Source organism: Macaca thibetana, chromosome 1 (assembly GCF_024542745.1).
Source record: "Macaca thibetana thibetana isolate TM-01 chromosome 1, ASM2454274v1, whole genome shotgun sequence".
NCBI lineage: Eukaryota > Metazoa > Chordata > Mammalia > Primates > Cercopithecidae > Macaca > Macaca thibetana.
This window is the reverse complement of record NC_065578.1, coordinates 161,838,810-161,866,283: the sequence shown is the minus strand read 5'-3', so window position 1 is coordinate 161,866,283 and position 27,474 is coordinate 161,838,810. Positions and strand designations below refer to the sequence as shown.

General features: G+C 54.1%; 2 protein-coding genes across 6 annotated transcripts in view; both read right to left on the bottom strand.

The window, feature by feature from the left end:
• TMEM9 (transmembrane protein 9) overlaps positions 1-20,172 on the bottom strand; it is a 229,527-nt gene extending 209,355 nt beyond the window's left edge. The window contains exon 1 of the mRNA XM_050764602.1: positions 20,169-20,172. The gene's annotated coding sequence lies outside the window, so the exon portion shown is untranslated. The remainder of the gene's footprint in view (positions 1-20,168) is intronic.
• TNNT2 (troponin T2, cardiac type) lies at positions 6,797-19,794 on the bottom strand. Of its 5 annotated transcripts, XM_050764468.1 has the most exons (13): positions 17,558-17,587; positions 15,906-15,983; positions 15,521-15,556; positions 14,583-14,616; positions 13,363-13,423; positions 12,945-13,061; positions 12,049-12,126; positions 11,054-11,164; positions 10,155-10,163; positions 9,682-9,791; positions 9,046-9,136; positions 7,406-7,446; positions 6,797-7,038 (listed from the first exon to the last, which is right to left on the bottom strand). In XM_050764468.1, exons 4-13 carry the CDS (start codon positions 14,606-14,608, stop codon positions 6,993-6,995), a joined length of 690 nt encoding a protein of 229 aa, XP_050620425.1. In that variant the 5' UTR covers positions 14,609-14,616; positions 15,521-15,556; positions 15,906-15,983; positions 17,558-17,587; the 3' UTR covers positions 6,797-6,992. The 5 variants fall into 5 exon arrangements, 2 of the variants coding, with proteins under 2 accessions (XP_050620425.1, XP_050620435.1); XM_050764478.1 differs by lacking the exon at positions 10,155-10,163; XR_007720319.1 differs by lacking the exons at positions 6,797-7,038; positions 7,406-7,446; positions 9,046-9,136 and adding an exon at positions 19,772-19,794 and having other exon boundaries at positions 9,701-9,791; positions 10,155-11,164; positions 15,521-15,553; positions 15,906-15,978.
• Positions 20,173-27,474: the final 7,302 nt, after the last annotated feature.

Below are 27,474 nucleotides of genomic sequence, written 5' to 3'. Positions count from 1 at the left end.
TAAAGTTATCATCCTATGGACTTGTTACAGTGCTTTGAGAGCTGTGAGACAATGCAACTCTAATGTGATTAGTTTGTCCTGTTTTCCCTCTCTGACAATATTTGATATTTAAAAGATCAGACCTTATACAAGATCATCTAATTTAAGAACGATTTTTCTCATGCATTCATTCCCATGCACAGAGGCCACTGGGATCTATGAATGAACAACCCAGGGCCGCAGGTCCCAAGAAGTGCCCAAGCTAGATGTAGGGGAGAGATTAGGAGACCAACAACCGCAACTGAGTGGGACGAGGGCTATGTGAATTCACAAGCCACTTTATATGAACAAGGGCCCGTAGTAAGATCTTACATTCCTAATTCTGGATTTCCCAGGTGAGTGATCAAATTTTTGCAATAGACAAATTTGAACATTATTTCACACGAGTTTTTCTATGATAAGGATTGATGCACACATACTTTGCATTATATAATCAGAAATTATTCAAATATTTGTTGGCTAAAATACAGAAGGGACTTCTTGAAATTATGCTTTTCTTTGTTTCTATCAGATGCCTGACTTAATTTGGTAGAAAGTGTACCATTCACATAATTTTAACATTGTAATAAAAATACAGTAATCAGGATCCTGCCCTGTATGACCTTGGATGAGTCACCCAACTTCTCTGAGCCTCAGTTTCCTTGTGTATAAAATGGAGTTATTATATAGGTCCTCTTTTTGCATGTTACTGTAATTAGAGAGTGCACATGAATTACATAACATAGTATATGGCACATGATAGGTGCCTCGTATATGGAGGCAAAAATCATTTGTTAGTATTATCATGTACCTGGCTTATAAATTATGTCAAGCGTCTCCCAGCAGAAACCACTGCTCACCACATCACCTGGGCCTGAACAGGTGGGAGATGTGGGGCCAGAGGGGTCTCTGTGTGAAGTTCAGAGGGAAAAACTGCTTTGTCCATTGCCCCAAGTAGAAGTGAAGTGACCTTCTCCCTTTATCTTCACCAGCCTGCATTCCTAGCTGGCATCATCTTCTGGGAATTGGCAGGGTACAGATGGGTGGGGAGAGGACGGGGTGAGGCAGCTCATCCTAAACAGGTCTCCCTGTCCTACATTTAGCAAGCCCAGCACAATCTCAGTACCTCTCAGCCTGGGAATCACACTACCTCTCCCACTCCGCCCACCGCTTTCCTGAAGAGCAGCCCCAGCCTAGCCCCAGGCTTCTTCAGTTTTGCATTGCTCAGGCCTGACTTGACAGGGAAAACTGCTTTGGGATTGGGGTGTGCTGCAGGTGTGGCCAGTGTGGCCAAGGCCAGCACTGAGGGCAGGGCCACAGGGCGGAGCTGGGGCTACTGCCCCCAACCCCCGCCCCAGGTCAGGGCGCTCTGCACAAGTATGGAAACATTTTTCTCCTGAGTCTTCATTTGAGAACAATTTAAATTCCTGTAGATGCTGAGGTGGGAGCTGAGAACCTGGGATGAGCAGGTGGGTAGGGCTGAAGCCCTGGGATCAGTGCCAGGCAGGGAGGCCTGGGCTGGGCACCCAGTCCTGGTTTCTGTGAGTCACAGGAGGCCCAGAGTGAATGGGCCTTCAATGTGCAGCTCTCAAGGCAGCACCAGAGGCATCGCTGGTGCTCAGGAAGCCACAGGTGCTCAAGAGGGAGTCCCAAAGGCTTCTTAGAGAAACAGGGACTTCACCAAGGCCCTGAGGAAGGGGAAGGGCAATTGGATAGGCAGAGAGAGAAAGAAGGGCAAGAAAAAGCCATGCAGAGGTGGGAGACCATAGGACATGTTGGAGAAACAAAAGTAGCTGGCTCCATTTGGCTGAAAAGTAGACTGCAGTAAGGCTGGAGGTAGACTGCAGAGGGTCCCTAAAGCACCTCTGCCACCTCCAACAACAGCCAGATAGGCCCTGCTGGTATCTAGACCCAGGACTCTACCCACCGTGAGGTTTACTCACTGTCTTTGCAGAGTTGAGGGGTAACCCACAGACAAGGTAATGACAAGTGCTTCCATCACACACAGATCCCCCCAACTACTCTGGGACACAGGTACAGGGTGTAATTACTCCCAAGAAGGAGGAGGATGGCTGACAATTCTCTCGCACCCTGGGTAAAGCCCCACTCAACCCCACCTCTACTGTTCCCTCCAGAGGCCGCCTCCACGTGCTGGACATAGCACATCTCCTCCTGTCAGGTCCCAGGTGGGCAGCTGGAGGGGAGCAGAGAGAGTCGAGCTCCTGGACTAATGCCCTGTGCCCTCACCCCCAGCCAGCTCACGGGAGGCTCTGATTCTGGCCCAAGCACTGCAGTCTGGGGAGATTTGGGGTGCTCCTCAATCTACAAGATCCACATGTTGGGAAGAATCCTGGCTCTGGTGTCACATAGACCTGGGTTCAAATCCCAGCTTTGCCACTTACTAACTGAATGGCCCTTGGCATGTTGCCTAAACTCCCTGTACCTCAGTTTCCTCATCTGCAACATGTGGTGTGATCTGGGGACTGTGGATGGTTGGCTGGAGAGAACAGGTGTAAGGTAGCTGGCCCAGTGCCTGCATGGGTGGCAGAGCGAGAAACACATGAAGGGTATGTGTGCAGGGGGAGAAGATGAGCTGACCCAGATCAGCAGCATTTTCCCCAAATTCACACTTAGTCTTCCTCCTGGTAGGGATGACAGGGCAGACTGGGCTTTCAGAGGAGAAGCCAAGCCCAGAGAGGCAAGTGAGCATCCGCGGCTACACTGTGGGAACATGGGGTCCAGCCTAGTCTCCCCTGAACCCCAGCCTGCCCCATGCCCAAGAGGAGCCTATTGAAGAGCCTGGCCCTGGGACATATCCCCGAGCCCAGCTGTTCCCCTCAACCAGGGCGGGTTCCCTGGAAGCTCAGGCCCTGCCCCACCTTTCCCAGAAATCAAGCTGCAGAGTGGGGAGTGGAGCCTGACTTGGGAACAAGTTCTGGCACCTCCATCCAGATAGTGGCACAGGCTGAACCACCTGCCAGGAGGGACAGCCGTAGCAGCAACTCCTGCCCACCCCCAACCCCTGGTGGTCTATCTGGTCAGGGAGAAGGCCAGGCCGTGGAATCCAGGAGGAAAGAGGAGCCATTGAAGAGTTCCCTAAAACCACACAGGCAAGGAGGGGCCAGCCCAGACCCAGCATGGATGAACTCTTCTGCAGACTTTGAGCCCTTGAGAAAGGCTGATAACGTGTTCTCATCCAGAAGGCAGTAGCAGTGGCTCGTGCTGATTACACACTATGCACTAAACACTGTTACTGCATGTTTATTTCATTTAGCCTTCATAACAATCCCCATTGTCTAGATAGGGGAACTTGAGCACAGAGAAGGTAAGGAATTTGACCAAAATCCCAGAGCTGAGAAGGGGCAGAGCCAGAGTTTGATGGGAGAAAGTGAGGCTCTAGCTTCAGAGCATGGGGGCTCCAGCTGGAGGAGATGTATTCCCAGGCGAGGGAGCCCTGGGGGAACACCTTGTTCTCTCCCAGCTCTACCTCTAAAGTGGGCATCACATGAACGAGCTCTGCCCGGGATGAGAGCTTGTTTGGAGAACGAATCTGATGACAGGACAGCAGAAGAGTCTTCACCTCTGACTCAGGGCTGAGAAGAGCCTGCAAGTAATTTTCCCTGAGCGTTTGGTGTACACAGGATGCTGAGAGGCCCACAAGGCAATGGGTCATGGATTGAAAGTAGAGTGAGATGGAATCTGAGGGGCATAGAGGGAGGTCCCTGCAGGGGACAGTGGGGACACTGGGGGTCAGGGTGTCTGGGTGGGCGTCAACTCACCCCGCTACATCCAGCTCCTCAGTGGTCAGGAGTCCCAGGCCAGCTCTTGGCCACTGCTGCACCTTCAGTGTTTGGTTCAGGACCATCATAAGCACAAGAGTGATGGAAGTGGCAGGTGAACTGAGGAGGGCGTGTGGAGACCCTATCTATGAAGCTATCTCAGTGTGTTCTGTGCACTCATCCATGATCTTCCTGTTCCCTAGGAACACCATAGGGAGAGCACAGGACCACTTGGCCTGAAGCCCCCACCCTTGCCTTTTGAAATTGGCAGGACTCCCTGCACTGGGCTGATGGACCAGGTGTGCCCCTGCACCCCAGCACTCACTTGCTCTCTCCTCTGTCCTGGGATAGGACAAGGTCCCCTTCCCAGGCTCCACTTATGGACTAGTGCTCCAGGTTCCATGCAGACCAGGTGTCTGCAGATCTCCTGCCTAGAGACAGCACTTGGGTTAACCTGTGGTGTTCCTCTTAAGATGACGGATGGTGACCTCAACTGAGTGAGGCTCCCATGGGGGCAGAGTCAGAGGACAAGGTGTCTTCTGTGCCCACCTCTGGGCACAATGTTTTTTTTCGAGACGGAGTCTCGTTCTGTCGCCAGGCTGGAGTGCAGTGGCACAATCTCGGCTCACTGCAACCTCCACCTCCCGGGTTCAAGCAACTCCCCTGCCTCCGCCTCGTGAGCCCTACTACAGGCGCGCACCACCATGCCCGGTTTTTTTTTTTTTTTTTTTTTTTAAGTAGAAAAGGGGTTTCACCATATTGCCCAGGATGGTGTCGATCTCCTGATCTCATGATCCACCTGCCTCGGCCTTCCAAAGTGCTGGGATTACAGGCATGAGCCACCGCACCCGGCCTGGGCACAATTTTTAAAAGAGAGACCACATCTACTAGAGCAGGGGTCCCCAACTTCTGCACTGCGGACCGGACCGTACCAGTATTTGGCCTATTAAGAACCAGGCTGCAGAGCAGGAGGTGAGCTGTGGGTGAGTGAGCATGACCGCCTGAGCTCCGCCTCCTGTCAGATCGGCAGCAGCATTAGATTCTCATAGGAGTGCGAATCCTACTGTGAACTGTGCATGTGAGGGATCTAGGGTGCAGGCTCCTTAGGAGAATCTATTACCTGACGATCCGAAGTGAAACAGTTTCATCCTGAAACCACCCCCACCCACCCACCCCTACTCTTCCTCCCCACCCCACCCCTGTCCATGGAAAAATAGTCTTCCAAGAAAATGGTCCTTGGTGCCAAAAAGGTTGGGGACCGCTGTACTAGAGAAATGATCACAAGGACCCTGCTGGGAGAGGGGGAGCGGGAGACAGGGCCCCAGACACAGGACCCATCGTGACCTCTTGTTGCTCCAAGGAGACACTGAGGCATAGGAGGTAGAGCCAAGGCGGCAGGTGGGGGTGGGGTGCAATGCCTCTTTATGGGGAGAGGGGCTAGGACACTGCCCCAGCTGTCCTATCTGGCAAACTGGGAGAGTAGGGCTGGCACATGCCAGGAGCTACCAGTGGGTCTCCCAGAGCCCATGGTGAGAGCCCTCCTTGGGCCTGAGGCCTATATCCCGCCTCCCTGTCCATTGTGGGGGCACTTATGATGGAGCCTTCTTGTCCCCACCAGAAGATGCTTGGATTCTGTTAATAACTGTATCCCTTCAAACACACTATGCTGGCTCTTGCTTCTCGAACTTTCTATGTGCCGTTCCCAGCCTCACCCCCAACCTCTTCCCCTTGATTTTCCCCTCCTCACCCTCTGGCACTTGGCCTAGACACTCTTTCCTTCAGAAAGCCTTCCCACCTGCCAGGGCTATGCATCTCCCCAGCATCGCACCCCCCATCCTCCTCTGTCACCCAAGGCTGGGACCTCTGCTTGCTGTTCCCCTGCTGCTGGATGTGAGCTCTGTGAGCTCCATGAGGAATGTGCTGGCTTAAATCACAGCACCCCACACCCAGCACAGTGTCTAGCGTATAGTTGGTGCTCAGGAGGTATTTGAATGATTGAATGAATGAATGAATAAGAAATGAGGCCAAGACCCCAGGCTAAGACCCTCCTTGTGGCCCAAGGACCATTTCCTCTTCATCTCTCACCACATGGATCCCAGTGCTTGGCATACAGCACTGGATAACAGGTCTGCATTTTCTCCTGGGAGCATGAGAGCCACGCCTGCAGGAAGAGACGAGTCTAACAGAGTGTGGCATTGGGTGGCATAGCTGTGACATCACATGCTCTAGCAAGCAGAAGTGGATTCGCTCTGGCTGGGAGACCACAGGAAGCCTTTCCAGACACAGCTCATCAGGCACTTGCTGATGGGTGGCAAGTGGGAGCCAAGGGAAGGAATCAGGAATTGGGAGAAATTCCATGCCTAGCAAAGGGATGAAGGGTCAAGAGCATGTGTCCTCTCAGGCTTTCCTCTGGAGAGGAGGATGGTGCCCTCTCATCATTTCCTTGTCTTTCTGCCAACTGAAATCCATGCCACCAAGCTGTCCTCTTCAGCTTAGGACCCTGTGGTTTAAGCCCTCGAGGATGTGCAGATCATGGGAGGGGGAAACTGAGGCACCCAGATTAACCCACACCTCTTAACAACTCAGACCTGAATGGCTGCCCAATAAAACCGGCCTTCCTTCCTTCCTCAAGAGCTACCTGTCCCTCAGACACCTGGTTCCTAGGGCCCTGGCTAGGAGGAGAAAGAGAATGGGAACCATCCAAAGAGGCCTGCATTGTTCTCCAGTGAGTGACTCACACAGGGAATGCTCTGTCCCCCTCAACAGCATTTTTCCCATGTGCTGTTTTGGTGACTTCCAGGAGATATGATCAGAAGTCCTTTCCACTGCTCTTGCTTCCTGGGCTGTACCTGGGCCCTCCACCCTCTCCCCAGCTGGAGGCAAGCAGGGGGACCAGACAGGGGAAAGCTCCTCCGAGCCTGGCAGATGCCGGGGGCCTGTGAGACCAAGGTCTCACCTCAGTTTCTCTCTCTCTGAAGGGGAAGTGACAGAAATGCCAGTCAGTGTGTGGTGGCTTTTTATTATGGGCGTGAAGTGGGTGTGGGGGCAGGCAGGAGGGGTGGCTCCCACCTAGACCAGCTCCCCATTTCCAAACAGGAGCTGTCCAGGGAGCCCAGGAGGACCCAGGAACTGGGGGAGTGCAGGCCGGAGACAGGTGTGATCGAGGAGCAGATCTTTGGTGAAGGAGGCTGGGCCCTACTTCCAGCGCCCGGTGACTTTGGCCTTCCCGCGGGTCTTGGAGCTGCAGGGGAAGCAGGACCCAGTGACATGGAGACACAGGCAGGGTAGCAGGTCACCATGGGGCTTGGGTAGGATGGGGGTGCCAAAGGTGAGAGGAGCAGCCTGGAGCTGCCTCCAGGGGCAGAATAGGGCAGCAGCCTGAAGCTGGAGGGAGGCTTCTCTGCTCCATATCCCACACCCACCAGCAATCAGAGGCCACAGGGAGAGAAGCACGAGGCCCTGGAGGACCCAGAGAAGGAAACCTGTGGGCTGAAGCAGAGGAGGAAAGCCTGGGAGCCTGGTGCGCTCCAAGGAGTAATGGGATGGCTGGAACGTAGGGAAGGAGGGGACAGGCGGTGGGCTAAGCGAGGATGACCTCAGACACTTACACTTTCTGGTTATCGTTGATCCTGTTTCGGAGAACATTGATCTGCAAGAAAAGTGGGAAAGACAAAGAGCAACACTGAAGCTGATTGGCTCAGGTCCCAGGTGGCCTGGGGATGGGGAGAAGGGGGCTGAGTGCAGTGGTGCAGTAGAAGGAGGAGCATCGAAGAGTAGGAGGAGTTAGGATAGTCAGGGGTTAGGAGGGGCCCATGTGCCACAGGCAGAAGCCAAGGAGCAGCTTCCAGGATGCCTCATGGGCCTCTCACTGTGGGGTTCCAGGGCCATAGTAGGTTCAGGATGAGAGTCCCATAAGGAGGGCCTCTGAGAGCTGGGCACAAAGCTGGAGGCTGTGTCATGGAGCCCTCCTAGCAGCCCAGCCCAAGACCCCTCTGGGGCTCCCCAACCCAGCTGTCCACCATCCCAGAAGCTGTGCCCTTTGAGGGGTAGCATCCCCATGCACCACCCCTGCAGGGCGCTGCCCCAAAGTTTGGCAAATCTGTGTCCTGTTGGCCAGTACAGAGTTCAGTGTGGAACCAAAAAAAAAAAAGAAAAAAGTGGAAGACGCAGGCCTAGAGAGGCCATAACAATGGCTGACACCTGCTGAGCATTTAGTGGGTGCCAGGCTCTGTCCTGAGCACCTTCCCAGATATGAACCCATAGGACTGCTATGAGGGCATAATAAGTTAATACATGGGACATGCTGGGAACAGTGGTTGGAACACTATAGTAATAACAATAATTAGTATTATCTCTGTAACCCTCACAATCACCCTGTGAAGTAGATCGTAGTGTTACCTGTGGAAATGGAGGCAAGGAAGAGTAGACTAACTCACCCAACGTCACACAGCCAGTGAGGGGCACAGGTCAGGCATTATGGCTCCAAAGTCCATGCCATTGTCACCAGGCAATACAGCCTCTCTCCGTATTGGGAGGTGGGAGTGCCCTGTAGCCACTGGGGCCTGAGCCTGCCCAGGGAAGGGCTTCTTGCCCAGGGAGGAGTGGTTTGGCAGGAGCAGCAGAGGAGACCCTCCAGGGGAAGCTGAATTCTTCCCTTAGTCAGCAAAGGCGCCCCAGGGCCGGGGTTGGGGGGCTGCGTAGGGAAGGGCTGGTACCCAGGTCTGAGCTCAGGGATGTAGCATCCATGTCCTCTAAGCCATTTCCTTGCCTGGTGTGTGTTCGCCTAGGACCCTCATTAGTGCACATAGGACACTGAAAGACTGTGGGCTTGAAGCTCAGCCTAACTGTGCCCACACCAGGGCCTTGGGTGTACATGGGGAGAAGCACCTCTCTGAGGGCAGCCCTCCCCCTCCACTGGGGGTCCTGGCTTGGTGCATCCTGGTCCTTGTATCCAGCTCAGATCACTGAGCTGCTGCCTTGACATGTTAGACACCCCCAGGTTTGGAACCCCAGGAAAGTGTCTCTGCTCAGCACCCGCAAGCTCTCAGACACTTCCAGCAAGCAGTTGTCAACGTGGTGGACATGGCACACTGCTGAAGGCCAGGCAGCAGGGGCAGATGCAGGAGCTGAAGGGGGCTGGTGGGTGATAGGGACAGGGACCCAGGGACCTGCAGCAGTATTATGGGACGCAGTGAACCAGGAGGAGCGTGAGATGGAGACGCTGGGCGGGGACAGCATGGCAGCCCACCTCGTATTTCTGCTGCTTGAACTTCTCCTGCAAGTCGAACTTCTCTGCCTCCAAGTTATGGATGCTCTGCCACAGCTCCTTGGCCTTCTCCCTGCGCAGGCAAGGGTGGGAATGGGATGAGGGCCAGTAAGGAAGGGCCCTCCTGGGCCTCCGTCCTGGTCCCGGCCCACCCCCCAGGGTTCCAGCCCTCCTTGCCACCTCCAGGCCTGCCAAGGGTACCCCAGCCCACCCCCTGGGCCTGACCCAGCCTGGGGACCAGACGGCAGCACCCAGTGCTCAGGAATGGACACCAGGGGCTGCCAGGGCAAAGTTCCAAGAACAAACGGGGAGCAGGAGAAGCCCTTCTGGCGCAGGAGAGCATCTAGTTCAATCCCCTGTACTGACACCCGTGTGCAGGTGGGTAAGATGAAGCTCAGAGAGGTGGGGCACCTGCTCAGTTCTCTTTGCCCATCAACAAAGCCCAGAAAGGAGCTGGCCCCACCTGCTGGAGCCCAGCTCTGGTCCCACCAAATTTGCTGTGGGAAAATATGTGAGGCAGTCACGCCCTCTGGTGGCTCATACAAGAAGTGTCCTCAGCCTGACCCCTCCCGGAGCAGATGCGGGCAGTGCCCCAGGACCCCTCCTCCCAGCCCCCACCTCAGCTGATCTTCATTCAGGTGGTCGATGGCCAGCACCTTCCTCCTCTCAGCCAGAATCTTCTTCTTCTTTTCCCGCTCGGTCTGCCTCTTCCCACTTTTCCGCTCTGTCTGAAGGGTGTGGAAAGCAGAGAACACTGACCAGATTGCCCCCCTCCCTGTCCGCTAACCCTCCCCAAACCCCGTGGGGGTGGAGCAAGGCCTGTAGGAGGGCCAGGTTCTTATGCTCGTCTTCCTGCCACACCCCACACTACCAACTACATGCATTCCCTGGGGAAACTGAGGCGGGGCAAGGAGGATCACGTCAGCCTCTTCCTTCTTTGCCTAACTAATCTCTTCCACTTCTCACCAGCTTCCCCCCGTCCCTAGCCAGCCCAATCTCTTCACTCCTCCCCTCCAGCAAGGCGCCTTTCCCTCCCAGGGAGCTCCCCAAAACTATGGGGAGGAAGAACGCGTGAGGTTTTTGGTACCCACCTGGGCCTGCTAAACCGGGAAACCATGAGAGAGAGGCCCAGAGAAAAAGACCAAGACGGCAACAGAGACACAGAGAGAAGGCGGGAAGACAAAGGCAAAGAGACACGGAAGAGAAGATTCAGACACTCGCTGTAGGCAGCCGGGTTTACTAGGACGTGGGTCTGGGGGTTACAGCAGGGGCTGTTTGATAGACTTTGATGCCAAAGTCTTGGCTGGTGTGGTCACCATGGGGACAGAGGCAGGGGGTGGCCTAGTTCTGAGCTGGGGACTAAGCTGGAAATCTAAGAAAATGTTTTGATTCCTTCCCTACCCAGAGAAAATAAATTTCACATACCCCTCCTCCCTTGAGACTGGAGGATCTAGGAGGAATGGGGCCCAAAAGTTAGGGATTGAGTCAGTTTCCAGGAACAAACCACCTCACATCTGTGCGGCACATAGACACTTTCCATGGTAGCTCATCTGGGCTTCTCAAAGCATCAAGGCAGACAATACAAGTGCCAGTTAAGGAAACTGAGGCTCAGAGGTTACAAAAGCTCACACAACTGTATGTGGCAGAGTTGGGTCTCCAACTAGAGCTCTGACTGTAGGCACAAGGCTCTTCCAGCTACACCCAGCCTCCTTGAGGGATCCTGAGCACTGCTGGGGCCAGGCATGGGGAACGCCACTGGTGCCCCAGGCTCTGCCTGTAGCCCCTATCCCAGTAGGCCCCTCCTAGTGCAAGCCACGGTCAGGCTGAAAACCAGCTCAGGGGCTGGGCATGAGGAGACCTCAGTCTCCCACCCACAACAGCTGGGAATCTCTTCCTGGGATCTGACCTAAAGTCTACCTGCTGCAGTGGACACCTCATTCCTCAGGGCTATACCAGGACCTCCTGGCGACCCCTGCTGCTCCCCACCTACCTTCTGGATGTAACCCCCAAAATGCATCATGTTGGACAAAGCCTTCTTCTTCCGGGCCTCATCCTCAGCCTTCCTCCTGTTCTCCTCCTCCTCTCGTCGAGCCCTCTCTTCCTGATTTACAGCAAGGAGGAAGAAAGCAAATTAGGGGAAAGGACGGGAAACCCCGATTCTGGGCTGAAGCTTATGGTCTTTATGGGTGAGCTCAGCTTTCTGTCCGCTGGGCAAGGAGCTTTCTGAGGGGGTAGCTCCCAGCACAGGGTTGGCCCACAGGAGTCCACTGACTGAGAAATGACTGTGTGAATGAATGAGGTCTTGATCCCCAAATGTGAGGTCTCGTCACCCCCTCAAGCTGGGAGTGCCCCTGGAAGACCTGTTGCTCTGGAAATGCCTTCAGCAGCTGCAAGGAAGAAAGCTACAGGGCCTTCAGTTCCCACGAAGTCTGCACTGGGGAAGGGATGAGGGCTGGAGAGTGTTATAAAATAACATGTTCATAAGGACCCAGGCATTTCTCTCTTGTTTGCTGATACATTGTCAGAACCAAGACAATGCCCAGCACTTCCTAGGTTGATATTGATTTTTTTTTTTTTTTTTTTTTTTTTTTTTGAGATGGAGTTTCGCTCTTGTTGCCCAGGCTGGAGTGCAGTGGCGTGATCTCGGCTCACCGCAACCTCTGCCTCCTGGGTTCAAGTGATTCTCGTGCCTCAGCCTCCCAAGTAGCTGGGAGTACAGGCATGTGCTACCACCATCAGCTGATTTTGTATTTTTAGTAGAGATGGGGTTTCTCCATTTGGTCAGGCCAGCATCGAACTCCCAACCTCAGGTGATCCGCCCACCTTGGCATCCCTAAGTGCTGGGATTGCAGGCGTGAGCCACCGCACCCAGCCAATATTGTCTCTTGACTGATTTCATTCATGTTGATGAAGAGAGGGGTCTGGGGGCCCAGCAGGAGCTGGGAGCATGGGGGTCTCCATGGGCCTGGGCTGGGGGTCACTCACAGCCAGGCGGTTCTGCCGCTCCTTCTCCCGCTCATTCCGGATGCGCTGCTGTTCGGCCCGCTCTGCCCGACGTCTCTCCTAAGGCGAAGAGGCAAAGCCCACCCACGTGTGCATAGGGAGAAGGTGACATTGCAGGTACAGAAACCTGCATGGTGTGGCAAGGGAATTCCTGGGGGGGTTCCTCCCAGAGTGTTGAAGCAGTGGTGCCCAGCCTCCAAGGGCCTCCACTTTCAGCCAGCTCCATGGACATGCACAGCAGGGTACCTGCGGTGACCCATCTCCAACATTCCTCATGGTGAGACTGCCCTCCACAATTGGGAAACATCAGGCAGGCTCCTCCTGAGCTCTGCCCTCACCTGCATCCCACCCTGCCCTGGCAGCTGCTCTGTGCCATATGCTTGGATAGATGGCCAAGTCATTGCTCCAGCCAGAGCAGCATGTCTGTGGGAAGGCAAGTTTGATGGGGAGAAACAAAAGCAATCAAAGCAGCCTCCATGATCTGCAGGAGAAGGATGTGGGATTCTGCAGGTCACACTCAAGTTCCCTTCATCTGTAGGGGAAAAGGAGGCAAGGGCAGGGGTGGGGCAGCAGGCCTGTGACCAACCAGTCCACAGCCTGGGCCTGAATTAGGCCCTGGGGAGGCCTGAAACAGATCAGACTCAGCTCTGGCAGTCAAGGAGCATCCAGTTGGGTTGGGGAGAGCAGGCAGGGACCCAAGACACCAGTCAGGGCTGCAGGAGCTGTGCAGAGTGCTGGAGAGCCCCTGAAGGAGAGCTCACACCCAGCTGGGTTTGAGGCACCAGGGAAGGCTGTCTGGAGGAGGTGGGGCCTCGCGAAAGGGAAGGAGGACAGACTGGGCCATCAGAGAACATTAGGTGGGCAGACTGGACACCTACGATCCTGTCCTTCAGAGAAACGAGCTCCTCCTCCTCCTTCTTCCTGTTCTCAAAGTGAGCCTCAATCAGCGCCTGCAACTCATTCAGGTCCTTCTCCATGCGCTTCCGGTGGATGTCCTGTGGGTGGACCACTGCGGCTCAGAGGCTGCCCCTCCAAAGAGGCCAGGGGAGAGATGGGTGGGCTAGACACACCCCACCACAATGCAGAAGACCTCTGGCAGGGTCTGGCGCCTGGTCAGGGAAGGGGCAACTGTGGCCTGAACCCAGGACCACACTCATGGACGGGCACCCACCCTGGCCGGTGCTGCACCCATCCCACCTGTGCCCTACCACAGCCCCAGGTCACAAAATCTCTGTCACTGGGGGCCCTTGGGACTATCCCCAGCCCAGGCCTGCTCAACCCACAGCCACCACTCACATCAAAGTCCACTCTCTCTCCATCGGGGATCTTGGGAGGCACCAAGTTGGGCATGAACGACCTGTTGGAGAGAAGAATAGTCAGTGAGCATCAGCCCCATTCTGGACCCAGGGACTAAGAGTGTCCAGGACAGGGTCCTACTCCTTCCTAGAGAATCTTCCAGCACTGCCCCCACCAACCACAACAATGATATTAACACTGATGTCAACAATGGCAGTCCTCAGCCTTGCTCAGCACCTGGGAAAGCACAAAGCTCTTTCACATATGCCATTTCACTTCATGCTCATGATATGCCCATGAAGTAGGTATTGTTAATCTCACTTGGGAGAACTGAGGCTCAGGGAGGTAGAGTGACTTGCTCAAAGCTACACAACTTGGAATCCAAGAATCTGTGACAAGATGGCATGCTTGTCGGACTCCAAATCCCCTGGTGGACCCCGCAGAAACTCGCCATGAACCCGGGAGTCTTGCAGTTTGGTCCTAGTCCCACCACATACTGAGACCCAGGGGGTTCTCGGATTCTTCGTATCTCCATCTTCCCCCAGCTGTGTGGAGCTGAAATGAGATACCGCAGTGCACAAGAGGCCAGGAAAGGGAAAGGCACTGGACAAATGAACTGATCTGGGATGTCTTGGGCTGGTTTCAGAAGCCCCCACTGAAATGGGAAGAGCCTGTGAGTGGGAAGAGGTGCCATCTGCTGGCAGGGTTGGCATCATCAAAAGGGAAATGCTCCCTATAGCCCAGCCCCCCAGCAGACACCACCTCCAGGTGGGTTTCACGTGTGTGGCACCAAGCCGCCCTGCCCTGCCCTGCCCCCTCTCAGCTCTCTGAAGCCGCCATGCCTAGGCTGGCACGGTTTCATTGTTTAGCTCCCCACAATTTGCTTCCCTTTATCCCCAGGTCCCACTTCGGCCATGGAGGAAGGTGTTCTGGCCATACTGTGAGAGAGGAGAATGTCTGTTCAGGGCACTTCATCTAGAAGAACATAGCCTCATCCCTGCCAGGGTGCAGGATCAGTGATGGAGTGTTGGGTGGAATTCAGCCCTCACTCCCTTAGGAAGAGATCCTTGTGCAGTACACAACTTGTACAACTGTATGTGGTAGTCTGTGCCCAACAAACCCCCAGCCCATGCCCACTGCCCCTATTGCATCCCTGTTCCATCATTATCCTCTCTCCCTGAGCCTCTGCTCCTGACTCTACCCAGATGCATCCCACTCACCTGGGCTTGGGTTTGGACTCCTCCATTGGGCCATCTGGAGGAGACAGAAGCACACAGCCATGGGTCAGGGGGCCCCAGATGTGGTCCCAACTCCACCCTCGATGAGCTAGACCCCTGTGGATTTGCATTTCCCCAGCTGCACAGAGAGTCCCTCCCGGCACTGGGGAGCCTGATTCCAGAAGCATCCAGGAGAATAAAGGCAGCAGGGGCTGCAGATGCCACACTCCCTCTCCCATAGAGTTCTGCAGGGCACACACTCATGCAGTGTGGAATTTCACACAAAGCCTTCTCTCACTCATCAGTTCTGGGCAAAGCAATTTTGCTTCTTTTGGGCTTCACAGTGGGGAGGATTCCTTTGGAAAGGTCCCCAGGGGTCCTGGCCCTAGAATCCCTTCCCAGGTCTTTGCCTCCTTTGTTACCCCCTGGACTTCCTGGTAGCCACAGGGCAGAAGCTGATGACATGATTCCAAGCCCCAGCTGGTTGTCCCCTCCCCTCTGGAGAAGTGACTGGGACCACCTAGAACCCTGGTGAAGGCTGCAGCATGACGATGACTGCAGCAGTGGCCCACCATGACCATCTATGCATTGGGATTTCATCCTACGGATGCCACATCCTACAAGTGACTTCACCTAAGCTCTAGGAGCTTCATGTGTAGATATGACTTCTGGGTCCCATTGCTCTGTCCAGACCAGGGGGCTGGACAATGGTCCCCTCTCCCACTGGGTGCCACCAATGCAGCTTCTCTGGGAGGAGAAGGGGCAAAGTTTAAAGCTCAACATCTAAAACTTCAGAAGTGCCACCAAGTTCTGTCCTCTCCTCTCCCAAACCCTCTCAGTGTACACCCACTTCCCTGGAAGGAGCACGGTGGGCATTCTCCTCCAAAGCTGCGGTGAGGGGCTCCTTTGCCTCCCTTGTACCTCTCTCCTGATATCCTTACCTTCAGCTTCCTTTGCTTCCTCTTCTTCTCCATCTTCTAAATGAAACACGAGAAATCAATCAAGGTCCTTGTTCTGAGCTCAAGTCCCCCCATCCCACCAAGAGCCTCCCCAACAAATAAGTCCTAGCTAAGATGCACGCTGTTGGTTTTTGGGGTCACAGAGCTGTGTCTCGCACGCACATTCCCCTGGACCCAAGACTCTGTCTGACACAAGAGAAGGGCTGAGTCAACGTTTGTTGACTGGGCAATCAACAGTTGAATCTTAGCCAATAGGAGAATCAGGTGCACATGGGAAAGCCTGTTCTGGGGTTTCTTACTGCCTAGGAATGGCTCTGGGGGCTCTCACCACCCCCTGAGGTCCCTGCACCCTCATCCAGAGACTTACCTTCTGCCCTGGTCTCCTCGGTCTCAGCCTCTGCTTCAGCCCCATCCTCAGCATCCTCTTCTGCTGCCTCCTCCTGCTCTAGAGAAGTGAAGCAGACAGAGTGAAGAAGCAGGCCCCACTCGTGCTATCAGGCAGAACCCAGAGCAGAGAACAGGCAGTGGGGAGTGGGGATGGGGGTCAAGACATCCAGGTCCAGACGAATTTGGGGACAACCAACGTGAATGCCAGGGGGCTGCCATTCTTGGTTTTGACTGTCAGCTGCCTCCTCCCACCCAGCTTAGCCCCACTTATCCCAGAGACCTCTCTGATGACAGGACTCCACCTCCTTCCCCAACTTTCCAGCCCAGAAGTTCCACCCCGTGTCTGGCACCACAGAACATGCCCTGCTTAAGCTGAGGTGTCCGGAAGCTCCTGTCCTGAACGTAGTGACTCTAGACACCCTCAATCCACATCTCAAAGAAATCAAAAGAGTATGACTGTGTGGCTGGATGGTGCGCCCAACATCTGGATCTTCATACTATCCAGAAAGTGGACAAGATTTTTCTATTTTTATCCATTTGTTTGGCAGGATGTGGCCCCCATCTCAATCAGGCACTTGGAGTAGACAGACAGACACAGATAAGGGAGACAGGATGCTGCCTGGCCTGGGCTCTGCCTGTAGGAAGTGTTCTGTGATGCCTGTTCACTGATGCACTGGGAAGTGGGTGCCTCTTGGCAGAGGGAGAAGAAAAAGCCTCAGGCAGGAGGAAGACACCATCATGGGAGAAGGGTCGGCCTTCATCCTCTCTGTCCTCCCTTCCCAGGTCTGAGTCCTCTCTGAAGCCTGGAGATGCCTTTTCTTTGATCCCTGCAGGAGTCTTGCCTCAAAATGATCCTTCTAGGTGTGAAAGCAGAGGGCTAGCGAGGAAGGACATGGCCATTGTGGGGTTCACCTTTAGGCCATCCTGTTCACACCTCTGCCACCTCATCTGACATGTCACTTCTCTGTACAATATACCCCACCCCACCCAGTGGCCATGCCACATCCCAAGGATGGGGAGCTTACTATCTCCCCAGCACACCGACTGCATCTTGAGATATCACTGTCAGGACGCACTTTCTAAAATTACGCCCTGGTCTCACTCTCTTGTCTTGGTCCTGTGCTCCCCATCAGCAGGGCGCATCTGAAGGCTGACGTCATGTCCTTCCTGCTCTGGCTATTTCCAGTCTCCCTGGCTGTTCTCCAGAGGACTTTGTCCCCAGACCCCCCAATCAACACCCTGGACACCCTGCCTGGCGCTGTCCAGCTCCTAAGGAGCGTCAAGCACGGAACACTGGGATGTGCGCAGGGGCAGAGTGGCGCTGCTGGCTTCCAGATGCCAGGCCCCCTCTATGGCCACATTTGGAGCAGTTTGGGAGACCAGCCAACCTGGGTCCCTCCCACCGCCCAGCCCAGGGAAAGGATCAGGAACCAGGAAGAGGAGCCAGTGGCCCTGAGGGTCAGGCATGATGAGCAACTTGGAACTGTGATCCTGGTCCCTGGGACGACTGACCCACTCCATCCCTGACCCCAACTCCCACCCCCCAGCCCCCAGAGCAGGGCCCCTGGACAAGCAGGCTGTACTCGGGACAGCAGGCAGCAGAAAGCACCACAGAAGGAAAGGCTGTACTACCGTCTTCATCCTCTCTCCAGTCTTCCTCTTCTGAGGTTCAGGGAGTGGCCGCAGCGGAGGGGAAAAGCGAGACAGGTTAGTCTAGGAGCAGAGAGCCCAGGGCAGGAGCAGCCACCCAGCGCAGTGGTTTTAAGAGTGTGGGCTTTGGAGTTAGGCCGGCGTTCCAATTCCCAAGCCACTACTTTCCAGCAACAGGGGCAACTCTCTTCTCAGTTGCTTCCCTGAGCCTCAGGTGCCTCATCAGTAAAATGGGGATCATTCTGCTCACTTCTCAGCCCTAGTGAGGACTGAATGACCTACCACGCATAGAGCGCCCAGCAGGTGCCTGGCATAGGAGGAGCACGCTATCTGTGGTAACTGCACTGCCTCTAGATGACAGAGCCTCGGCTTCCTTCTTACAAAGACAGAGGCCCCTAAAGAGCGGAGAGTGGGGGATAATTCACTCCCATCAAATTTCCTGCCCTTAACGAGCATGCCCATGTTCCTGCTCTGAATGAGGCTCTTGGGTATTCTGCAAACCATGTCCAGTTTCCAGAAGCCACACTTTAGAAAGGCTCACTGGAGAGCCTGGCCCTAGGGGAGATTTGCCCAGCCTTTTGGGAGGAGGCTGCCCCACCTGAGAAGGGTCCAGCATTATAACCCTAAGGAAAGAGGCTGCATCTACAACAGTTGTTCTATGTACAAATATCTGCCCAAAAAACAGTTCCAGCAAGTGGAACAATTTCTCTCCTGGAAGAAGGACACTTGGCACTATCTATCCTGCAGGCTTAGCGGACACCCATCTAGAGGTTGCTCTCTCTTGATCATTTGCAGCCAGATCCTCAGCTGTGTGGGAGGCGGATCTCATCTATTCACGGCAAGCAAGGCAGATGCTACATGGCTCAGACCCCAGTGCAGTGGAGAATGACTCTGTTAACTCACAGCCAAATTCTACCGTGTGTGGCAGGCAGATTGGTCCCAAATCCAGAGATCTATGTCACTAACTCCACCACCCCAAACCTGTTACAAGGAAGTGGGAAATCCTCCAAAACAAAGGAAGGGCCACCATATCAGGAGTCTGTTCAGGGAACACAGCAGAATTTGGAACCAGCTAGATTTTTGATTCAAAAATATATTTCCAATAGCTTCTGAAGTATCTGGTGTTCTTTGAAAACCAAAAAAGATGCCTGTGACCTCTTTCAGTTTCTCCTGTGACTTTCTCTTCTGTCTCCTCTTTGGCCAGACACCCCTGGAACAGCCCTAAATGTGCAGGAGGGTCCCCATTTTCCCTAGGAGCCATGGGGAGCAAAGGAGGGGCCATCTGAGCTCCCCCCTTGGACCTTCATAGAGACCCTTCTCCTAATGTCTACACGCCACAGGCTGAAGTGATACCTGAGCCACTAAAAGGCAGGGTCCACCTGCCTGGGGTGTAGGGGGAGGACTGGCATGAAGCCTCTGAATCACTTCCATGCACCAAGCTCTCAGGAAGAAGGAAAAGTGAGGGCATTCTTTCAGAGAGATGTGGGACCCCCAGCTGAGGAGGGCAAGGGGTTAACTGATCAGAATAGGAGCAGCAAGAGGGGCCTCTGCAAGCTCAGAGTCATAACAAAGCTTCATGCCGAGATAAGACTTCTCAGATCACTGAGCAATTTCATACTCACAATCGCATTTGAGAAATTACTAAATGGAATCTTTCAGGGTGTATCATGGCATTGTGGTTATGTTTTTTTAAGTAGTACTTCTCTCTTAGAGATACAGTGTAGCGAAATCTTGAAGCATGAAATGACATGGTGCCTGGGAACAATTTTGGACGTCTGCTCTAAAATAACTGGGGGAAGGCGGAGTATAGAGGAAAGAAGATTGGCCCTAAGATGATGATTGTTGAAGCTGGTAATGGGTACATTGGGCAGGGGGAGCATTATTATTATTATTGCTACCTTTATATGCATTTAAAATTTCCCATGATAAAAGGGAAAAGAAGCAAAATAATTGGGAAAAGTGGTCACTGGGTTTGAAGCAAATGACAGACAGAAGAGACAGGTTTAAATTGTTTGCCTCAAGACCCGAGCAACCCAGATAGGACTGATTCCCATTTTAGAAGGCACCGTTGTTGGAGGATCTTGCTGAGCTGAGAGTGAGGAGCAGGGACAGATGAGCTGCTTTCCCAGGGCTCCCAGGATTTCCACATTCCTGAGCCTGCCCCTTTCTGGCTCTCCATCTGCCTGAGGTACATACCTTCAACAGATGCTTCTGCTCAGAAGAGAAGTCCAGGCAGCAAGAGAAGAGAGAAGAGGTGGGTCAGTTTCAAACCAGGCTGTCTTTGATCCAAATGAGTACACACGTTTACGCTTACCTTCCTGCTCCCTGAGAGCAACAGGAAACACTGTTAGTAGCTCGCACACATGCACATGCAAACACACATGCCTGCACACATATGTACACATGCATGCATGCACACACATGCACGCACAGGCTTGCACACACTGGCCTTTCCCCAAAGATAATCTCCCCTTTTTTTCCCCTTGTTGGCTAGTGGAGTCCACGCTGCCCTGCCCACCTTGCGATGACACCCACTAGTCTGGCCTGCCCTTCTCATGCAGGGCTGCCTCCTACCATCCTCGGCAAGCCTCCGCCCCGGCCAGCTTCGTCTCACCAGCTTTCTGCTCACTTACTCTTTCCATCTTTGCCCAGGCTGTATCCCTTTCTAGAAAGTCCTGCCCTCTCCCAAATCTCTTATCTCTCCAAATTCTACACAGGTAGGACCTGCCTTCTCCACACAGCCCCCTGACTGTTCCAGCCCCTGATCTCCCTCTCCTCAGAACTCCTGCACTACCAACAGCTCGCCCTCCACACCGGGTCCCATTTGCTAATTTCTTCCCCCAGTTTATGTCTTCATATCTCAACAAGATAGTAAGTTCTGTGAGGGCTGGAGCTGTGCCTATACCTCTGTCTCCTCCCTGGTGACCACTATCCTCCGTAGTTATTGGATTGGCTGTGTCCCGCCCCCTGGTTTCCCTCTGGGACAGGACTGTGGGTGGGGCACTGTCAGGGAGAGGAGGGATCCAAGACGGGGTGATAACACTGGGTTCTGAGCTGGGTTTTGGGGAGCACAATCAGCTCTGTGGCCTCTGGAGAGTCATTGAACCTTCCTCAGTCAGTTTCAGGAGACCCAACGTCTCAGCTTCTCTGTTCATGGCCAGTCCCCTAGCCAGGACTGGCCAAGGACCCCAAAGACCCTAGAGCTGAACCTCTGTGCTTCCCAAAGTCCCTCAGCCTGTGCTCTGCCTGGGATCTACAACCCAGGGGTACAGCAGTGGAAAGGAAATGGCTATATCTCTCCCCAGGGTGCCCAAAACACACATAGCTACTTCTACCCAGAATCCTAGGACAGCTAGGAGGCTCCTGGACCAGGCGTCAGGGCAGCGGGGGGAGGGGACCCCACTCAGGCAGGATGCTCCAGATACTCACTCCTCCTCGTACTCTTCCACCACCTCTTCCGTGTCAGACATGGTCTCTGCTCTCCCTCCAAAAAGAGAAAAAAGTCAGTGCAGGTGCAAAGGGAAGCCTGCCTTCCTCAGAAGAGCTCTGGCCCCTGTTTTACAGAGATCAAAGAGGCCTGGGCTGAATCTAGTTCCACCCCTTATGAGCTGTGCGACCTGCAACAAAAAGCCTCTTTCCTCCCCTGCCAGGGGAGATAGTGACACCCACATGGCAGCAAGGCCACCTGCTGACGTCCACTTCATTCCTCGCCCCTGAACAGGCAACACTGCCTGGGATGCTGCATTTCCATCTGTGACACTCAAGACAATGTCTGCAGTTTCTCACCCTTTCCGTCCACTCCGCCCACCCCCACTCCACAGGATCTGTTTGGCACTGCACAAATCTTCACTGCACAAAGGCTCACTGCAGCCTCAACCTTCTGGGCTCAAGCGATTCTCCCACCTCAGCCTCCTGAGTTGCTGGGACTATAGTTGTGCACCACCATGCCCAGCTAATTTTTGTATTTGTAGTAGAGCTGGGATTTTGCCACATTGCCCAGGCTGTTTCGAACTCCTGGGCTCAAGGGATCCTCCTGCCTTAGCCTCTCGAAGTGCTGAGATTACAGGCGTGAGCCACCACACCCATTTCATCTGTGCTGGACAAAAGTGAGACCTGGACAAAAGGTATTTGGGCACCCCAAGAGACCGGCCTGGACAAAATTTATTTAGAGACCCTATCTCTAAATAAATAAATAAAAGCACACAGAAGGGATCCTTGTGGTTTGGGATCTTTTCAGTATGTCCACTATGGTGATGGATACATGAACCTACACAGGTTAAAGTTGTTTAGAGTTTCTCACACACAAGGTGCAATTGTGGGCAAATCTGAATAAGATCATAGATTGTATTGATGCCAAATCTTGGTTTTGATATTGTACTAGTTTTGCAAATGTTGCCCTTGGGAGAAACTGGGCACAGTGTGTAAGGGCTCGCTATTAAAGACAACTGCATATTAGTCTTTAATTATCTCAATGAAATTCTGATTAAAAAAATGTTCCCCCAGGGAACTCATTCTGAGATCATCTTCTCACTGCACTGGGAACAGATAATCTAGATTCAGATCCTCTTCCATTAGCTTGCTGAGGGTGTTTAGGCAAGTCTTTTTAACATCTCCAAACCTCAGCCCTTTCTCTGTCTCATGGAGATAAAGTGTACACATCCTGGCTACTCAGGGTCTTTATGAGGCTCCAGTTGACATTAACAAAAGGGGAAGGCATTAGGCAATGTCAGGTGTTACAGTGCGCATGTAATCACAGGGAGGGGGCAGACAGCAAGCGCTTGAGTGTGAGACTAATCTCATTTTGAATGCTGGCTCCAGCATGTGTTTGCCTGCGACCTTGGCAAGGTCACTTAACCTCCCTACATCTCAGCTCCCTTTGCTGTGAAATTGCTGTTCTTCTCGGGTAGGTGTGAGGAACAGAGCTGGTGTGAAGTGTAGGCATTTAGCTAATAACTGCTATGACCCAACCCTCCTGGGCCATGACAGTGCACTGCTCCAGGGACACAATCACGTTGTTTGAAATGTGAACAGCAGCCTCTGTTGTAGTGCAATATGCCAGCCCCACAGCCTCCCTGATGTTGGCTTCCAAGGGAGAGAATGGACGGGGTGATGTGACAGTGAGGCTGAAGTGAGGTGGGAGAAGAATGAGAATGATGGCAGGACCACCCTCCAATGCTCCTCCTCTGCTGCCCGCCTCCTGCCCCACTCACGCCTGCCAGCGCTGCAGCACCAATTTCAGACCCAAGCCTCAGGATGAGGCCAGAGGCACATAGATAGTCCTGCTCACTCCCTCACCACCTCTCCCTGCACACACCCCCAGAGTGGCTGAGACCAACCCCAGGCACTCATCTGTGGACATCCAGCAAGAGCCAGGGCTCTGGTTGGGTGGGGTGATGACCGCCGTAAGGCAGCCTCTTTGAGGCTGAGCCATTCCAAGGCAGCTGCCACTGCCCAGCTGCCCCTCTAGGTGGAGACTGCCCCAGACTCAGCACCCACTGCAGCCCTGGATTGACTGCCTTCAGACCCTGCTCCCATTATGTCCAGTCCTGCTGGGTTAGAAACAAGCACAGCTGCAGCACAGTGGTCCCTCCCCTGCTCCCTCTGCTGGAGCAGGATGAGGACAGTGAGGGAGGAGCCTTGTTTACAAGGAGCTCTGGACCACAGCTCTGAGCCACTTTTTTGCCCCAACCCCCAGGGTGGGGTGGGTGGGTGAGCAAAAGAGACGTCAGCCTCATTCTGCTGAAAAAAAGACTCAAACCCCAGAGAGTCTCCAAATGGGTCTTTTTTTTTTTTTTTTTTTTTTTTTTTTGAGACGGAGTCTCGCTGTGTCTCCCAGGCTGGAGTGCAGTGGCGTGATCTCGGCTCACTGCAAGCTCCGCCTCCCGGGTTCACGCCATTCTCCCGCCTCAGCCTCCCAAGTAGCTGAGACTACAGGCGCCCGCCACCACGCCCGGCTAGTTTTTTGTATTTTTAGTAGAGACGGGGTTTCACCATGTTAGCCAGGATAGTCTCGATCTCCTGACCTCGTGATCCACCCGCCTCGGCCTCCCAAAGTGCTGGGATTACAGGCTTGAGCCACCGCGCCCGGCCCAAATGGGTCTTAGGATGAGCGTGGCCAAAGAGAATAGCCTTCCTAACCCCAGGATGGGTGGGGGTGACAACTGTTACCCAAAGCCCCAGAGGAGCCGCCAGAACTAGTGACTTGAGAACTTGAGGAGCTCCTGCCTGAGCCCCAGAAGGAGCCTGTCCCTCAGTGGGAGGGAGAAAATTCTCGGAGGAACCGTGCATGTCCAGCCTGGGTGCATAGCTTCTAGCTTTCCCTCTCCTCTCCTATTCTGCCCTTCCACCAGTTCAGAGCCACTGGGCATGGTGCTGGGGGCTCACAGGAGGACAGAGCGCTTGGACTCCTCTCCCTGTTCCTGGGAGCACCATCCAGCTCCCAAAAATAGCACGCAGACCTGGAGGATGGAGGAGGGCTTTCAGCCAGCCCAGAGGACACCACCATGCCAGTGGCTCAAAGGCAGGACCTGATGCAGAGGAAAGAGGTGGGCTGAGACTGGAGGCTGCAGAATGGGAGAGGGTCAAGAACCTGGCAGGGCAAGGGTCCCAGAATGTCTTGAAACACCTGTGTCCTCACACCCAAGTCCCACCCCCTTCCACAGGCAGCTTTCTAGCCTAACACATTCACAGCCAAGAGATCAGGGTTACCTTTCTTGGAGAGTGAAGCAAAGACAATAGAAGGCATAAAGCATACTGACCTTGGGGTCAAAAAATCTGGGCTTAAAACACAGATTTTGCTGTGTGGCCTTATTTAAGTCACCTAGCCTCTCTGACTTCAGTTAACCAACTATAAAACGGAAGAGCCTTGAGTTCTGTCCTTGTAGAAACAGTCTCCGAGTTTCTGAGAAACACAGGCCCCACCCCTCAGTCCTTGTCCCCAGCATTTGACTGGGATTTTCCTGAGCCAACAGCTGTTAGCCCACCAGGACAGCGGGGGTAAGGGGATGGGGAGAGAGCAGGAGGAGTGGAAGTGGCGGGCAGAAAGTAGGAGGCAGCAGGCAACCTGATCCTCTCAGATTCCACTTTTGCAGGGAGAAGGAAGATTCGCCCTCTAAGACATGGGTCAGAAAAGGAATTTGGGAGGGCAGGTAGCTTCCTGGCTACAGCAGGCCAGGAATGTGCTCTGAAATTCCTTACACACCAGGCAACCCCCTCCCCGAATAGTCTTCAGCCTGCCCAGGAGAAACTAGAAACCAAGGGGATCTTTCTCTACCGCTCCTGGGCACAGAGCAAGGCCTGTCCCAAGATGGGGTGTTGGGGTGGGGTGGGACAAGGGTTACGCTTACAAGGACCCAGGTTAAACCCTTTAATGCCAACCAGCTGGGCTCACACCCAAGGAGAGGTTCTCCCAGTGAGGCCTTTCCCCATCTGCCCCTCAAGTGCAGCTCAGTTCAGGGTTCTCTCTGGGAGGGAATGGCACTGAGTCAGTGGCATCAAATGGAATTCCTGCCTCGGCCTGGAGAGGCGCTGCAGTGGACCCTGCACATCTGGTGGTTCTCAGTGCTTCCAGGACAGTTTCTGAGTTCCTGGCCTTGAGAATATGACCAGGGGACTCACCTGACTGACAGGGCTGCAGTCTCACTCTGCTCTCTGGGACTCAAGAAGGACCTGCGTGGAAAGCTATAGGTGACCCTCGGCCTGGAACAAGCAATTTGGGGGAGTCCCTATTGGTTAGAGCTTCATTGTATTTAGAGCAGGCAGAGGCCTAGCAAATATTTAGCCCACTCTACAGATGAGAAAACTGAGGCCTGGAGAGGGAAAGTGCCTCACCCAAGAGTTTACAACTCTACATCTTTAGTGGCAGGTCCAGGACTCCAACCCTGGTCTCCAATGGCCACATGGGATTCTCTCTCTCTGCTCTATTGTACCAATCTTGGAGCCCAGTCCTGGCAACCCCTCCTCTGAAGTGTGACTTCCACCAGGAGGGGCCATGGACTTCTGCAGACACAGGCAGACTCTGGGTAAAGATGCCAGGGCCCAAGACCCTCACATCTCCCCGTCCATTCTCTGCTCTCCTCTTCCCCAGAGCCCTGCCCGAGCCTTACCTCAGAACAGCAGCTGCCGACAGATCCTGGAGGCGTCTGCTCAGCCTCGGCAGGGACTGGGTGAGGCAGAGGATGGAGAGGGCTTTAAGCAGGCATGTGGGCTGGGGCCTGGTGAGCCAGCCCTGAGGAGGGAGGAATGCACGACAGGGGATGGGTGGGGCAAGGGGATGGCGGTGGGGGTGGGGGGTGTTGGCTGCTATTTTGGCAGGTGCCAGGGACAAGGCTACAGGAACATGTACCCCACGCCATATAAGCCCATGTGGTCCTCCAGCTGCTCAGATAAGCTATTTAAAACCAGAGCAGATATGCAGGGAACAGTCATGCAACATAAACCAGCTGTCCCTCTTGAGAATCCTGATAAAGCAGAGGCCAGAAACCCAGGCCTGGGAGGGCTGGCTGGGAACAGGGTTGGGGGGCAGAAGGTAACCTCCAAGACACTCCGTAAGGCTCAGCACCAGAATCTTGGAAGGCAGAGGGCAAGAGCTATGTGCTGCTCCACTTGAACCGATGCTGGGGGTGAAGACACCTTCCAGGCTACCAGCTCCTAATGGGCTGAGCAGCCTTGGGCAGGTGGCCGGCTCTGCCAGCCTCCGTGAGGGCATCTGCAAGGTGGGTCTTCTCCATGACCCCCAAAGCCATGTGGCACACCCTCCTCACAGGGAATGGACTTAAACCGCTACGGGCAGCCAGATACAAGGTAGAACTTCCAGTCAAGAACCTTGAACAGGCGGCTCGTTGTGCGAGAGGGGTGATGCGGACTCTCGAAGGTCATCCCTTAACGGCTTTAAAATCAAACAGTGCCGGACTATGACCTGCTAAACCTGCTAGACTGCAGATGCATGTGTCAGGCCCCGGGCTTTCGCTTGCTTGCCTGTGTCTGACCATGCACATGCACTTGTACGTTCAGGGCTGGCCCATTGCAGGGTTCGGTAGATTATGAAAATGAAAGAGACAGGAGGAAAGCAAGCCAGTGGGCAGCTGAGCTGACTCTCCCCTCCATCTCACTCTGAATCTTCACAGCCTAGGTCCTGCTTGACTCTGAAGCAGGAATGGTCCTCCTCTGGACCAGGCCCTCCCCTCCCCCATGACCCCCCTGGCACTTAAAAATCTTGCCCATTCATGATCCACACTCCTGTTTCTCTGTGGGCGAAGAAAGCAATCTCGCTATTCTCTGCCCTCTTCTCCCATCACCCAGTCATGTGTCCCACCTTCCCAGTCCTCAAACTCTTCTCTCAAACCCTCTATCTTGGGAGTTACTATGCTGCCTCCACCACTAATGTCCTTGAAAAGGTCCTCTGCACAGGGGACTTGCATTTGCTCCATACCCATGCTGCTGTTAGACTTTTGTCCCATCACTCAGCTGACTTTGTCCCCTCCATAGTTCCCTGTGGCCTCTGAGTCCGGTGGCCTTGATTGCCCAGCTCCAGGCTTATCCCCTGCCACGTGGGTCTCCACACTGCCAGCAGATCTGCGGCAGGGCAAGCGGAAGCCAACCGCCTGCTGGCCAGCATCATGGGACTGAGGAGGACCACAGGGAAGCAGGGAGATTTTGTAGAGAGACAGGCAGATGGAGGGGAGAGATTCCCGAGGGATGGTGAGGAAGGAGCCAGGCCATCCAGAAGAAAGTGAGGGGACCCCCATCATCTCTCTCTCCCAGTCTAGCCCATGAAGTAGGGCCTAGCCTTGCCTCGGGTCCTGGCCTGGAATAACGTAGAATTTAGAATCACTTTTCCCAAACCCCTTTTTAACTTGAGGGTGGGTTACTGTTCCTTGTAAGCCCAATAAACTTTCAAA

Coding starts and splice junctions, on each gene's coding strand:
- TNNT2 (XM_050764468.1), bottom strand. CDS start 14,608: ATGGAGGAGTCCAAACCCAAGCCCAG. Junction 12,127..12,944: donor TTTCTCTGAAGGACAGGATC/GTAGGTGTCCAG, acceptor TCTTCGCCTTAG/GAGAGACGTCGGGCAGAGCG. Junction 7,447..9,045: donor TCAAGCAGCAGAAATACGAG/GTGGGCTGCCAT, acceptor CTTTTCTTGCAG/ATCAATGTTCTCCGAAACAG.